Source organism: Cherax quadricarinatus, chromosome 27, assembly GCF_038502225.1.
Source record: "Cherax quadricarinatus isolate ZL_2023a chromosome 27, ASM3850222v1, whole genome shotgun sequence".
Classification (NCBI taxonomy): Eukaryota; Metazoa; Arthropoda; class Malacostraca; order Decapoda; family Parastacidae; genus Cherax; species Cherax quadricarinatus.
The window spans coordinates 36250566-36264546 of NC_091318.1; the positions used below are offsets into that span (position 1 = coordinate 36250566).

The following is a 13981-nucleotide window of genomic DNA, read 5'->3' on the forward strand; positions in this document are numbered from 1 at the left end:
GAGGCCTAATGGAGGGGGAGGAGGCGGAGGTTGAGGGGTAAAACTGTCCCCCCCCCTTCCCCAAACAGGCGCGCATACACCGTGTGCTCGTGTTGCAACAATGGTGTGTTTGTTCACCGTGTGTAGTGTATATAGTCTATAGTGTACAGTGCATAGTATGTGCATGGTATGCGCATAGCATGTGAAGTGTATAGCCGTGTGTCGTTGATAGTGGGGGCAGTGCACTGAGCATAGTGGTGTATAGTAACATGTGCACTGAGCATCGTGGTGTATAGTGACTTGTCCTGGGAGGGAGTGAGTGCCCTACTCCGCCTCAGCACACATCTTCCACCGCCCACCACAAGGACTGGACACCCCTCTCCTCCCCCCCCACCACCACCATGAACCACATGCGGAATGTGCCATGCGCCATTTTCCCTTCAGCTTGGGCTTATCACACAGTTTGAGGTATGGCAGACGATGAAGCCAGCCAGCCACAAAGCCAGGGAAACAATGCACCCAACAATGAAAGAAGAGGCACATGTCAGGTGTGTGGAGAGTTTCGAGCACGCAACAGGGACGGCCGTATTCGTGCACACAATAGGTGTGCGGGATCACATATGCCCCCAGCAGAGAGCAGCCCACAGCCTCCACAGGCAGATGACAATTCCAATGGCAACCTCGTCACTTGCGATAACCTTCTGTTGGCATTCAAATCCACTGCTAGCAGTACACTATCCCACATCCCTAAAGCAGCTCGCCCATATGCAGCAGGGAAATTCACAGACCTTCTTAAGCGGGTGAATGGAGGTTCCACCAACTTAGAAGCCCGAGGCACCATCCAAGCATGGCGCAACCTTCTCTTGTTCGGCAATGTCTGTCTTGCAGTTCCTGAAAGACGAGGCAAACTGCTAACCACGTCAGTTATCAAGGCAGTGCGCAACTACCTAAGAACGGATAACTGTGTCCCTCTGCCCCATCATCGCAGGAATCAAAGAGGCAGACCCAAGAAAAGTCCTACTGAGAACGAGAAAATTTGCGCACAGGTTAGCAAAAAAATTGAGGAAGGTAACACAGTGGGAGCAATAAGAATAATTACAAGTGACGACACTGTAGCCCCAAGGATGAGACCACGGCCCAAGCACTAAGAGACAAGCATCCAACCAGGGACACCACAGCCATCAACGACAACCCTGAGGAAGACCCTATCACTGAACAATTAATTTTGCCAGAATCGGAAGTCTATAAGGCGATCGTGTCATTTCCAGCAGGATCTGCAGGAGGTTACACTGGAATTCGACCTCAGCACCTCAAAGAGATGGTAAATCCAGTACTCGGTGAATCTGCATCAGTTCTTCTCACCGAGTTAACAACTTTCGTCAACAATTGCCTGGCTGGGCGAATCCCAGAAGAAATTAAACCTTTCTTTTTTGGAGCCTCACTATGTGCTTTGAAGAAGAGGGATGGGGGAATCAGACCCATTGCAGTTGGAAACACTCTTCGCCGTCTCGTTGCCAAAGCAGCAGTGAGAAACATTCGCCTAGAAGCTGCCACTTTACTCCAGCCACACCAACTGGGCTTTGGGGTCTCTCAAGGCAGTGAAGCTGCAGCTCATGCGGCAAGGGCCTACATCAGGGACCTACCAGAAGACAAGGCCATAGTCAAACTTGATTTTAGAAATGCCTTTAATATGGTGAGGAGAGATGCTGTTTTGCCAGCTGTTCGGGTTCGGTTCCCCAGTCTCTTTCCCTTCATTTCAGCCGGCTACAGCAAACCCTCAATTCTTTTGTTTGGAGAACATGAAATTCAATCATCAGAGGGTGTTCAGCAGGGTGACCCACTTGCTCCACTTCTCTTCTGCTTGGCAGTAAGAGAACTAACTTCCAGCCTACGCAGTGAGCTCAATATCTGGTACCTGGATGACGGCACTCTGGCAGGTACTGAAGAGTCCCTCGTGGGGGACCTACAACTGGTGAAAACACAGGGAGAAGGCTTGGGACTCATCCTCAATCCCTCTAAGTGTGAAATCATCACAGCGAACCAGGGAATAATCAATGCTGTGCAAAGAATCCTCCCGGAAATCTCAACTACAACTCCGTCCAACAATACCCTCTTGGGGGCACCGCTGGGTCACCAGGACATCGATACTGTCCTCAGGGACAAATTGAATGACCTTATGAGAATGGAGGAGAGAATAAGCGATCTTGATGCCCATGATGCTCTGTATCTCCTCACAAGGTGTCTTACTATGCCAAGACTCACTTACTTCTTGAGGTGTGCACCCTCTTTTGACAACCCAACACTCGATGAATATGACGCACACCTGAGATCAACTTTTAAGAAGGCACTGAACCTGTCACTAGAGGATGAGCAATGGGATCAGGCAACCCTCCCAGTGCGACTGGGAGGTATAGGGGTGCGTAAAGCAACACATGTTGCTTTACCTGCTTTTCTGTCTTCGTGTTTGGCTTCCAGTGCATTAGTCAAGAAGATAGTGCCCGAACGCTTGAGAGACTTGGTAGGAGCTCAAGACCCCAGGTTTACTGAAGCAGCAATTCGGTGGGACACCCTTACAGACTCCTCCAGTAGACCAGCTCCTCCCAAACAGCACAAACAGTCCCACTGGGACAAACCGATCATGGAAAAAATCGCCAACACAATGCTCTCCAATGCTTCAGGAAAGAACAAAGCTCGTCTCCTGGCAGTGAAGGCACAACACTCAGGAGATTTCCTGTTAGCTGTTCCCAATTCCTCCCTGGGCACCCGTCTCGACCCACAGGCCATTCAGATTGGTGTTGCTCTTCGCCTAGCCGCCCCCATCCTCAGCGAACATAGGTGTATTTGCGGCAGGGCGACAGCTGATTAATTCGGACTCCATGGTCTCGTGTGCCACACAGCAGAAGGGAAGTATGCCAGACATGAGGAGATCAATGACATAATAAAGAGAAGCCTCGCCACAGCCCGTTGCCCAGCTCAACGGGAACCCCAAGTACAGAGGTCTGATGGAAGTCAAAAGCGTCCTGATGGAGCCACTATGCTACCCTGGAAGGATGGAAAGCAGATTGCCTGGGACTACACCTGTGCTGCCACATTGGCAGACACCTACTTGCCATACTCTGTAGTGGAAGGGGGTGGAGCTGCCAGCCACAGGGAGACCCAGAAGATCCGAAAATATGATGACCTTCCCCCTTGCTATAACTTCATTCCAATAGGGTCGGAGACCCTTGGAGCATGGGGCAAGTGTGCTCTAAAGTTCCTCAAAGAGCTGGGTGAAAAGCTCATCATAGAAACCAAGGACCACAGGGCGACCAGCTTCCTCTTTCAGAGACTCAGTGTTGCGATCCAGAGAGGAAATGCCTGCAGCATTCTGGGCACGCGTCCCACCGCAGGGGAGCTGGACGAAGTATTCGAGATGTAGCCCTGAGTTACCTATGTTGTTTTACTTTGTACCATATTTTTTTGAATGTTTTGTCAATGTATTTTGTCTTTAAATAAAATATATATACATAATATAGGGGGTGGTAGGAGAAAATTCTTAAACAGCTTCAGGGAGAATCTTGAGTTTTCCCTGAAGCAAGTTTATTCTTTTCTCCGAGGATGAGGGTCCCCATAACAGTTCTAGAGGTGGTACCTCCCTATATTTTATATATATATATATATATATATATATATATATATATATATATATATATATATATATATATATGTATGTATATACACACACAAATACAGACAGCCCTGGGTGCTGAGACTACTATCCATGCGAGGACGACTTGTTCAAGTAGTCGTTCCTTCCAGGGAACGCTTTTTGAAGAACGTTACTTGTGTGTGTGTTTATATATATATATATATACACACATTTGTGTGTTTGTATATATATATATATATATATATATATATATATATATATATATATACATATATATATATATATATATATAATTTTTTTTTTGGGGGGGGGGAACCAAACCTAACTTATAAACCTCACCTAACTTAAATTAGCATAATTTTTTTTTTACTAAATTCTTCTGTGTATAGCATAGATTAGCTTAAATCTAATACAACTTTAGGTATTTTTCAGATTGATTTACTCTGATTTATGACAAAAACAAATTTTCATTCTGCTAATTCGGCAGAGAAAAACCCATGCTGAATAGTTCAAACTCGCTTAGGACTGGGTAACACAATTGAGTTAATTATTGGGAGACCCTCCTCAAGGGAGGTTCCTTGACGCTGGTGAGGGGCTCTTGATATACGGAATTGGATCTATGACCCAGTTCCCTGAATTGAGCCTGAATACCTTTCACCCCTAACATGCGCTGTATAGTCCTGCCTTGAGGGGGGTGTCTCCTAATAATTAACTCAATTGTGTCACCCATGATCATAATAATAATAAGAATAATAATTAGGATACACCTGTGAATAAGAGATACTAGTGAGTTGAGAAATGAAAGGCACCAGTGAGGTTAGTATACAGAAGCCTCATTGAGCTGGAAACTAAGACCAGAGATATAATGAATAACAGACACAAGTGAACAGAGGATTCAGATACCAGTGAGCTCGTGATAAAAACAACATCAGATCTGAGAACTCAGATACACCACTGACCTGTGGAGTCAGACTCAAGAGTGAACTGGGAGGTTAGAGGAAAAGTCAGAATAAAACGGACGCAACAACACACACAAAAAGGTTCATATTAACTATATCACTTTTCTTCGAGGTTACAGGTGGAGGTGTTGGCCAGCCTCCCAGACTTCTCCACCACCAGCAACATCACGCAATATAACACTGGAATCAATTTTTGGGGAAATTCTAATATGTTCAAACTTCTTGAACAGGAAATCGGTAAGGATGCAGTATAAGGATAGCGTGGATCTCTCTCTCTCTCTCTCTCTCTCTCTCTCTCTCTCTCTCTCTCTCTCTCTCTCTCTCTCTCTTCTTTTGGATAATACCTAGAGTTTACTTGGAGGGAATTTCGGGGGTTAACGCTTCCAAGGCCTGGTGTGTGACCAGGCCTCGTGGTGGATCAGGGCCTGATTAACTAGGCTGTTAATGCTGGCCGCACGTAAACCGACGTACGAACCACAGCATGGTTGGTCAGGTACTGACTAGGTGCCTCTACAGCTCCTTGAAGACAGCCAGGGGTCTATTGGTAATCCCTTTATGCATGCTGGGAGGAAGTTGAACAGTTTTGGACCCTAACACTTATTGTGTTGTCTCTCGGCATGCTCGTGGAGCCTCTGCTTTTCAGTAGGGGGCTGTTACACCTCCTACCGAGTCTTTTGCTTTTGTAAGGAGTGATATTCGTGTGCAGATTTGAGACTAGTCCTTCTAGAATTTTCCAAGTATATATTATCATGTATCTTTCTCTCCTGCGTTGCAAGGAGTACAAATCAAGGGACTTCAACCGTTTCCAGTAATTTAGGTGCTTTATAATAATAATAATAATAATAATAATAATAATAATAATAATAGTAATACCTTTATTTACCATATGTACATGTACAAGGTATATAGTCCATAGCTGACATCAATGACATACTACTGTATAGAAAGCCCCTTGTTATGCAGAGCATTTCGGGCAAATTAGGTCAGTTTTTTCCCCAGGATGCGACCCTCACCAGTCGATTAACACCCAGGTTTCCATATTACATTGATGGGGACAGCAGGTGTCTTATGGAAACACATCCCTAATGTTTTCCAGCCGTACCGGAGGAGATTCGAACCCCGGACCTCAGTGTGTGAGCTGAGTGCGCTATCGATCGAGCTATGGGAGGCAGTAGCTCGTAATTATACGTGCCGTGAAAGTTCTCTGTATATTCTGAAGATCTGCCTTGAAAGGGACCGTTAGTGTACAGCAATATGCCAGGCTAGAGAGAACAAGAGGTTTGAAGAGAATGGTCATGGGCTTGGTGTCTCTAGTTTCGAAGGTTCTCATTTTCCTGGCAAATGTGGTAGACACATTGTGATCACTGAAAGTGAGATTCTCCTACATTGTCACTCCCAGGTCTTTCACATTAATTTATCGCTTGATTGTGTGGTTGGAATTTGTTTTATACTCCGATACAGTTTTGATTTCCTCTAGTTTTCCAAAGCGGAGTATTTAAAATTTGTCTTCATTGAACTTCATGGAGATTTGGACTGTCTTCGATGGATGACACTGTCATGCAAGCTCAGGTGTCACAATTATTTAATTTTCCTATAAATTTTTCTGTAGTGAATTGAAAATATTTTTGAATAACAAATTTGTCCCCCCTATTCTTCCTGTCTTCCAGTGTCGTCAGGTTGATTTCCACTAACCTCTCCTCGTAGGACACACCATTAGGGGACTAGTCTTCTTGCAAACCTTTGCATTTTCTTAAATTTCTGACAACTCTGTGACTGAAGAAATACTTCCTAACATCCCTGTGATTCATCTCAGTCTCCAACTTTCAACTGTGACCCCTTGTTGCTGTGTCCCATCTCTGGAACATTATGTCTCTGTCCACCTCGTCGTGTGTATGTGTACACACATGTCATGTATTTGTCATTTCCCAGATGACTAATGTAATTACTTAGATCGCTAATGTAATTCCTGAAATGGCTGATGTAATTTCTTTAGGTGGCTAATGTAATTCTTATTTTTAAAGCAGGAGATAAATCGTTGCCGTCAAATTACCGCCCAATAAGCCTACAGTTGAGGTCAGGCTACATACAGATATTGCTAGGGTTAATTATAGCTTGTATTAAAAGAAGTCATCTTGATAAGCATAATTTGATTAATGATACTCAACATGGATTCACGAGGGGCAGTTCCTGCCTAACCAACTTACTAAATTTCTTCAGTAAAGCTTTTGAGGCTGTTGATCACAATAAAGAATTCGATAGAGCGCCGCACCAGAGACTGTTAAAGTGGCAGCTCATGGCATTAGGGAAAAAGTACTGTCATGGATTGAGTCATGGTTCATCAACAGAAAGCAGAGAGTGTGCATAAATGGGGTAAATATTAAAATGGTGTAAAATGCAGACAGGTTGGTAAGTAAGACATGTGTGCAACAGTTAGTTATCTTTATTCCGAAACGTTTCGCCTACACAGTAGGCTTCTTCAGTCGGGTTCAGAAAAGTTGGTAGAAGCAGTAGAGATGTGAAGATGTAATCAGTCCATCACCCTTGAAGATGACTTCATGGGCGATAAACTGATTACATCGTCTTTGCATCTCTACTGCTTCTGCTAACTTTTCTGTACTTGACTGAAGACTACTATGTAGGCAAAACGTTTCGGAATAAAGATACCTAACTGTTGCACATGTATCTTACCATAAATGGGGTAAAATCTGAGTGGGGATCTGTAACAAGTGGCGTTCCACAGGGGTCAATTTTAGGCCCATTGTTGAATGATCTTGACGAGGGAATTATTAGTGATATGAGCAAATTCGTTGATGACACGAAGAAATAAAGGATAATTGATTCGGACGTAGATATCACTGAACTTCAGGATGATTTAGACAAATTCAAATCGTGGTCAGAAAAGTGGGAGATACAGTTCAATGTAGATAAATGCAAACTTCTGAAGCTCGGGAATGTCCATAACCCTAACGCTTATAAACTAAATAATGTAGAACTTGGCCATACAGAATGTGAAAAGGACTTTGGGGTTATGGTGAGCAGAAACCTGAAACTAAGACAGTAATGCCTAAGCGTTTGTAAGCAAGAAGTATTAGCAACAGAAGTCCATTGGTTATACTACAGCTCTACACCTCATTACTAAGGCCTCTCTTAGATTATGGAGCTTACTTCTGGTCTGCATATTACAGAATGGATATAAATTCGTTAGAAAACATTCAGCAAAGAATGACAAAATTAATACATAGCATTAGAAATCTTCCGTATGAAGAAAGATTGATGTCCATTAAATTTCATTCACTTGTAAGACGAAGAATGATTGAAGACATGATTGAAGTGTATATATAAGTGGAAGATGGTTATTAACAAAGGATATATAAATAAGGTCCTAAGGGTGTCCGTCCAAGAGAGAACCCTCAGTAATGGATTCAAATTAGCTAAGTTTAGATTTAGAAAGGATATAGGAAGTACTGGTTTGGAAATATGGTAGTTGATGAATGAAATAGTGTACGTAGGAGGCTGAATAAAATTAATGACTGAGAGGGGTTGGATTAAAGCGGGATTTGCAAACGAGTTAAAAAGGGTATCAAAGTTTGTTGTTTGGGCAGTAATGAAAATCGGTTGGGCAAGTATTTTTGTTAGTGGTTTGGAATGTCACATTTTACTATGGCAACTTTTCGCTCTCATTAGTCACATTAGTCACACTTGTGTCCTTTTACCTAACATACAGTGGTAATTCTGCTAACGTTAATACAACCTGAATATGGGTTTGACATATGCCATGTATTGGGTCGGGAGTGCTTCCTTATTGTGGCACTCTTACCTTGTTGAAGGTAAGAGTGTTAGAATATTTCAAGGCAGCGCTTATTTAACATCTGAAGGCAGCAGTGCTACAATATATGAAGATAGCATTACTGCAACGCATGAAGGTAGCAGTGCTGCTTCACATAGAGGTTCGATAAGTAAATAACTCGTACATAGAAGAGAGGAGCTTATGACGTCGTAAGCTCCTCTCTTCTATGTGCGGGTTATTTGTGTATCGTTCCAGTCACGGTATTGTGCCTTTTTTTGTTATTTAGGTTTGATAAGGTACGAACATTTTCAACAGTGATCTAATATCCTGCCACAAGGTGGCAGAGAGCAGAGCAGTGGGTGTCATCCTATGTTAGTTACAGAAGCTGGAGATAAATTACATAAAATACCGACACGATGGAAAAATTAACACAAATGCAGTATAATTCGATCCTTTACTAACTACGTTTCTTCCACACAAACATATCTATTTGTGACTTGATCAAGTGCAAAGTCATGGTGATTAGGGAAGGTCAAAGAATACCATGGACAGTGTACAAGCTTGGGAGTCAAAGCCTGCAAACCTCACTCAAGGAAAAGGATCTTGGGGTGGTTATCATGCAGAGCACATCTTTATCAAGTCACAAACAGATATGTTTGTGATTTGATAAAGCCCACTCTGGGAGTGAAAGTTACAGAAAGTGTCAGAAAACAAGCCCTGCCTCAATCCTTCACGTCACACAAATAGTGGACGTGAAGGACTGATTGCGTCTTAGAAATGGAAGATAAGTTTTATCCGAGAAAGTGGAGATTGCTCCAATTTCTTAAATGAAAAAGCCCTTCGTTAAAATATCTGCAGCCTCCACTGAATAATGGAGTTAAGTGAGAATATACTTCCATTTTGTATTATTTATTGAGGTTATAATTCTGTGAAGTATAATTTATTGAAATAGTTATTGCGAAAAAAAATGTTGCTAACATACATACGTTTTTCTCAGATATATTCGACCTGATTATGGATTTAACATTGCCACGGGTGGATGAGGTGTACCAGTCTCCCACAGTACTGGAACTCTACAACAGGAGGAAAACATATGACATCATCCTGGTGGATCACGTTTGTAACGAGGTAACGCTGAGCAGATACTTGATTATCTGGTTTTGACATTGCTTACTGCTTCTTTAAATCAATTAGAAAATTACGTAGGAAAGATAGGCCGTTCTTTTGTTTTATTTAGAATAAGAATAATTTAAAACTGAAAAAAACGCTGTAAAACTCATTTGCTAAAGCAGAATAGAGTTTAGAGCAGGGTTCCCAACCTTCTCTATGCCCTGTACCCCTAGGAAATTTTTCTGTAATGATATTGCAACCTCTACAAAAGTAATATCACATTTGAAGATGAAAATGTCAAATTTCTAATTTTTGAATCACAAATTGAACCAAATACAGTTCTGCGGGTGAACAAATTGAACTCATAAAAACAAGTTTTTAATTCAGTGCATAAAATGAAAATATCAATCGAGGAATTAGAAAAGCTTTTGGTAAAATAAACGGAACTGTGCTTTTCATTAGGACTCTTAGTCGCACCCCATGAAATACCATCTCGGACTCCTGGAGTGCGCGCAACCCAGGTTGGGAACCCATTGTTTAGAGGAAGATTATTTCTGGTTCTTGTATTATACGTATTTATGACATTTATAATATGACCAAATTATTCACATTCACAGTGACACTCGGTAACTATTTTGGAAGACAAATATACAATAATATCATGCTTATTCACTGCTTTAAATACTTTAATTTTATATTTATTTGTAAGATTTAGGTAATGTTTGTGTACAGACGAAGAGGGAACGTTCACATGCATGCAGGGTATGTGTGCATTCCAGAAAAATGTGCGTGTACATGCTACATGATGTGTGTGTTCTTACCACATGATGTGTGTACTAGCACATACCACATGAAGTGTATGTGCTTGTACATATCAGCAAGGTATGTGTACATACAAGCAGCGTGTGTGTGAGTGTGTGTGTGCGTGTCAGATGTATATATGGCAGTAAGGTGTATGAGTATATGCAAGTATAGTATGTGCACATGACATGAACAAGAATGTGTACATACCAACAAAATGTGTGTAAGTACCAGCGATGTGAGAGTACATTCCAGCTAAGACTGAATACATATAAGGTGTGTATATAAATACAAACATGATGTATGAACACACAAGCAAGATATGTATATTCCAGTTTAGTATATATACCAGCAAGGTGTGTGTACATATCTGCTAGATGTGTGAACATATAAGCAATGTGTGAGTAATTTCCAGCAAAGTGTATGCATACCAACAAGGTGTATGTAGATACCGTAGGTGTGTACATACTGTAGAACCAAGGTATATATATAATGTAGATTAAGGTGTGTGCACATACTCTGGCACAATGTGTGCATATATACTATAAAACAAGGTGTGTACATATTAGTATATGTGTACATATACTATAAAACAAGGTGTGTGTACATTAATATAGAGCCAAGATGTGTGCACATAAAAGCAAAGTTTGAGTACATACTAACAAGGGGTGAGTACATTCCAGCAAAGTGTACACATGCCAGAAAGGGTGTGTGTATATATATATCAAGAACTATGCCTGATAGTGAAGTAGCACTGTCATATGTCGGGTACTTGTTAAGGTTTGAGTTCACGACGGTGGGAACCATTCATCTACATTTCTGCCTGACACAGCAACATATTAGGATCTTAATACAGGGAAATCTTCACTTGCCTAACCCTTGGTCATGACCTACTTCCACATAGGACAAATATAATACCACCTACGACTGCTGCACCTCTCCTGCCTACAGTATATAAGCCACTTCCTCGCACATATGCTGTATACTTTTCAAGACTGATGGAATGACCACATAGACTCAAGGCTGAGGGACTGATTACTTCAAACTCCTCCTGTTCTTCACCATTCTCCTTTGTATGGACTGATGAAGCCACTGTGTGGCTAAACGTTTCCTCATTAAAGATACCCAAGTGTTGCACATGTGTCTAATTTATCAACAGGACATGTCTTAGTACCTCCTTGGCCTGTCCTTCCACACGCTCACCTGACTCTCCGTTCTCCCCCGCACGGTGAGAGGTGCAACTCTTCCTATAAGTTCATATTCTCTATTCACTTCTGTATCTGCTGAAAAGGATTTGAGGATTTCTGGAAATATACAGTGCAATCAACTTTCTGTATCCATGTGGGTTATTATTAAGCATTGACAAGTATGCAATACACTTTAGTTATATATATATATATATATATATATATATATATATATATATATATATATATATATATATATATATATATATATATATATATACATACATACATATATGTATATATAATGTCGTGCCGAATAGGCAGAACTTGCGATCTTGGCTTAAATAGCAACGCTCATTTTGCCATACAGGACAAGTGAAAATTTGTGTATGCAATAATTTCGCCAGAATCATTCTGAACCTAAAGAAAAAAATATATTTCACTGTGTTTGTTTAGTATTAAATTATTGTAAACAAATCTAAGATATATTTAGTTGAGTTAGGCTAAAATAAATTGTTCTTTTTATAATAAGGTTAGGTAAGTTTTCTAAGATTCTTTTGGAGCAAAGTTAAAATTTTTTACATTAACATTAATGAAAAAAAATATATCTTTAAATGTATAAGAGAAAATTTTAGAAAGGACTTAATTTTAAATGAGTTCTTGCTAATTGACCAGTTTTACATATTCGGCACGACACACACACACACACATACATATATATATATATATATATATATATATATATATATATATATATATATATATATATATATATATATATATATATAATAAATAAAAGTACCACCTCTATGGCTGGAATGGGGACCCTCATCCTCAGAGAAGACAATAAACGTACCTCAGGGAAAACTCAAGGTTCTCCCCGGAGCTGTTTGAATATTTCCTTCTCCAACCACCCCCAGTCCATCACCCTTAAAGTCGTAGAATTTGAGGTTGTCAGTCCCTCGGCCTGGAGAAGTTCAGTTCCATAGTCAGGAACTATCTGAAGATCAAGCGACAGTGCGGAGACTTAAATACTGTCGGAAGGAGAGGTGCAGGGTAGTAGTAGTAGTAGTAGTAGTAGTAGTAATAGTAGTAGTGAGAGGCAACTGAGAGGTCATGTCCCTCTCAGATCCAATATATATATATATATATATATATATATATATATATATATATATATATATATATATATATATATATATAAGAACATAAGAACATAAGAACGAAGGAACACTGCAGAAGGCCTACTGGCCCATGCGAGGCAGGTCCAAGTCTCCTACCGGCTTAAGCCAATGCACCCAACCTAGTCAGGTCAGGTCACATTGACTTAAGGGAGGAACACGGCAACCGACCTGGTAGCTCAAGCTATCAGGTCCAACTCACACCCACCCACATCCACTCATGTATTTATCCAACCTATTTTTAAAGCTACACAACGTTCTGGCCTCTATAACTGTACTCGGGAGTTTGTTCCACTCATCCACAACTCTATTACCAAACCAGTACTTTCCTATATCCTTCCTGAATCTGAATTTTTCCAACTTTAAACCATTGCTGCGAGTCCTGTCTAGGCTAGATATTTTCAGCACACTATTTACATCCCCTTTATTTATTCCTGTCTTCCATTTATACACCTCAATCATATCCCCCCTAATTCTACGTCTTTCTAGAGAGTGCAGATTCAGGGCCCTTAGTCTATCCTCATAGGGAAGGTTTCTGATATATATATATATATGTATATGTATATATATATATATATATATATATATATATATATATATATATGTATATGTATATGTATATGTGTTTGTGTTTGTGTGTGTGTTTGTGTGTGTGTGTGTGTGTGTGTGTGTGTGTGTGTGTGTGTGTGTGTTTAGAATTCGCAGAACATAAGGCTAAATATTCACAAACACTAATCTCAGGTCGACGGAGACTCGAACCTAAGAGCTTTAGAACAAGGCACGCAGTGCTCTACCACTCTACCACACTGGTGAATACCTTGGAAAAAAAATCTCTCGTAGGTCGATGCATGCAGGGGAAGAGATGAAAAGCTTAACACCACCTGCCTGAAGGCTGGCTGCCTTGAACCAAAACGTCTAGCGTTAGCTGGGCACTAAGGTAATGGACAAGTGTGGTAGAGCACTGCGTACCTTGTTCCAAGGATCGTAGGTTCGAGTCTCCGTGTCCATATAGTGAAAATCATTGTCTTAAATTAACTTTAGTCACAGTAGGTTAGTAAGCAATTGATTTTGTAATAAAGAATCCTAAATGATAATTTGTCAGCAGTGTTACTGATTCTCTATGTAATATACTTGTATATGTAGTTAGTACCAGTTATGTTATGCATAGCTTCCCTGTCTAGCTAGGCTTCGTGGCTAGCTGTGAGCACTAGGCCGCAGGCCTACCTCTCAGATCTCGACTAGACACAGACTCGACAGGCAGGCCTGGGCTTTTTCCCTCAAAATTCTCACATTATACCAAACTGTCCAAGTGTGCATCCCTTTTCATC

At 40.9% G+C, this 13981-nt stretch overlaps 1 protein-coding gene across 3 annotated transcripts in view; it reads left to right on the forward strand.

The window, feature by feature from the left end:
• LOC128696228 (UDP-glycosyltransferase UGT5-like) overlaps positions 1–13981 on the forward strand; it is a 71319-nt gene that overhangs the window by 29728 nt on the left and 27610 nt on the right. For 2 of the 3 annotated variants that reach the window (XM_070089239.1, XM_070089240.1), the window contains exons 3-4: positions 4707–4824; positions 9372–9502. In XM_070089239.1, coding sequence (XP_069945340.1) covers positions 4707–4824; positions 9372–9502 — 249 coding nt within the window. Of the gene's footprint in view, positions 1–4699; positions 4825–9371; positions 9503–13981 lie in introns of all 3 variants that reach the window. The other variant, XM_070089241.1, reaches the window with a different exon arrangement.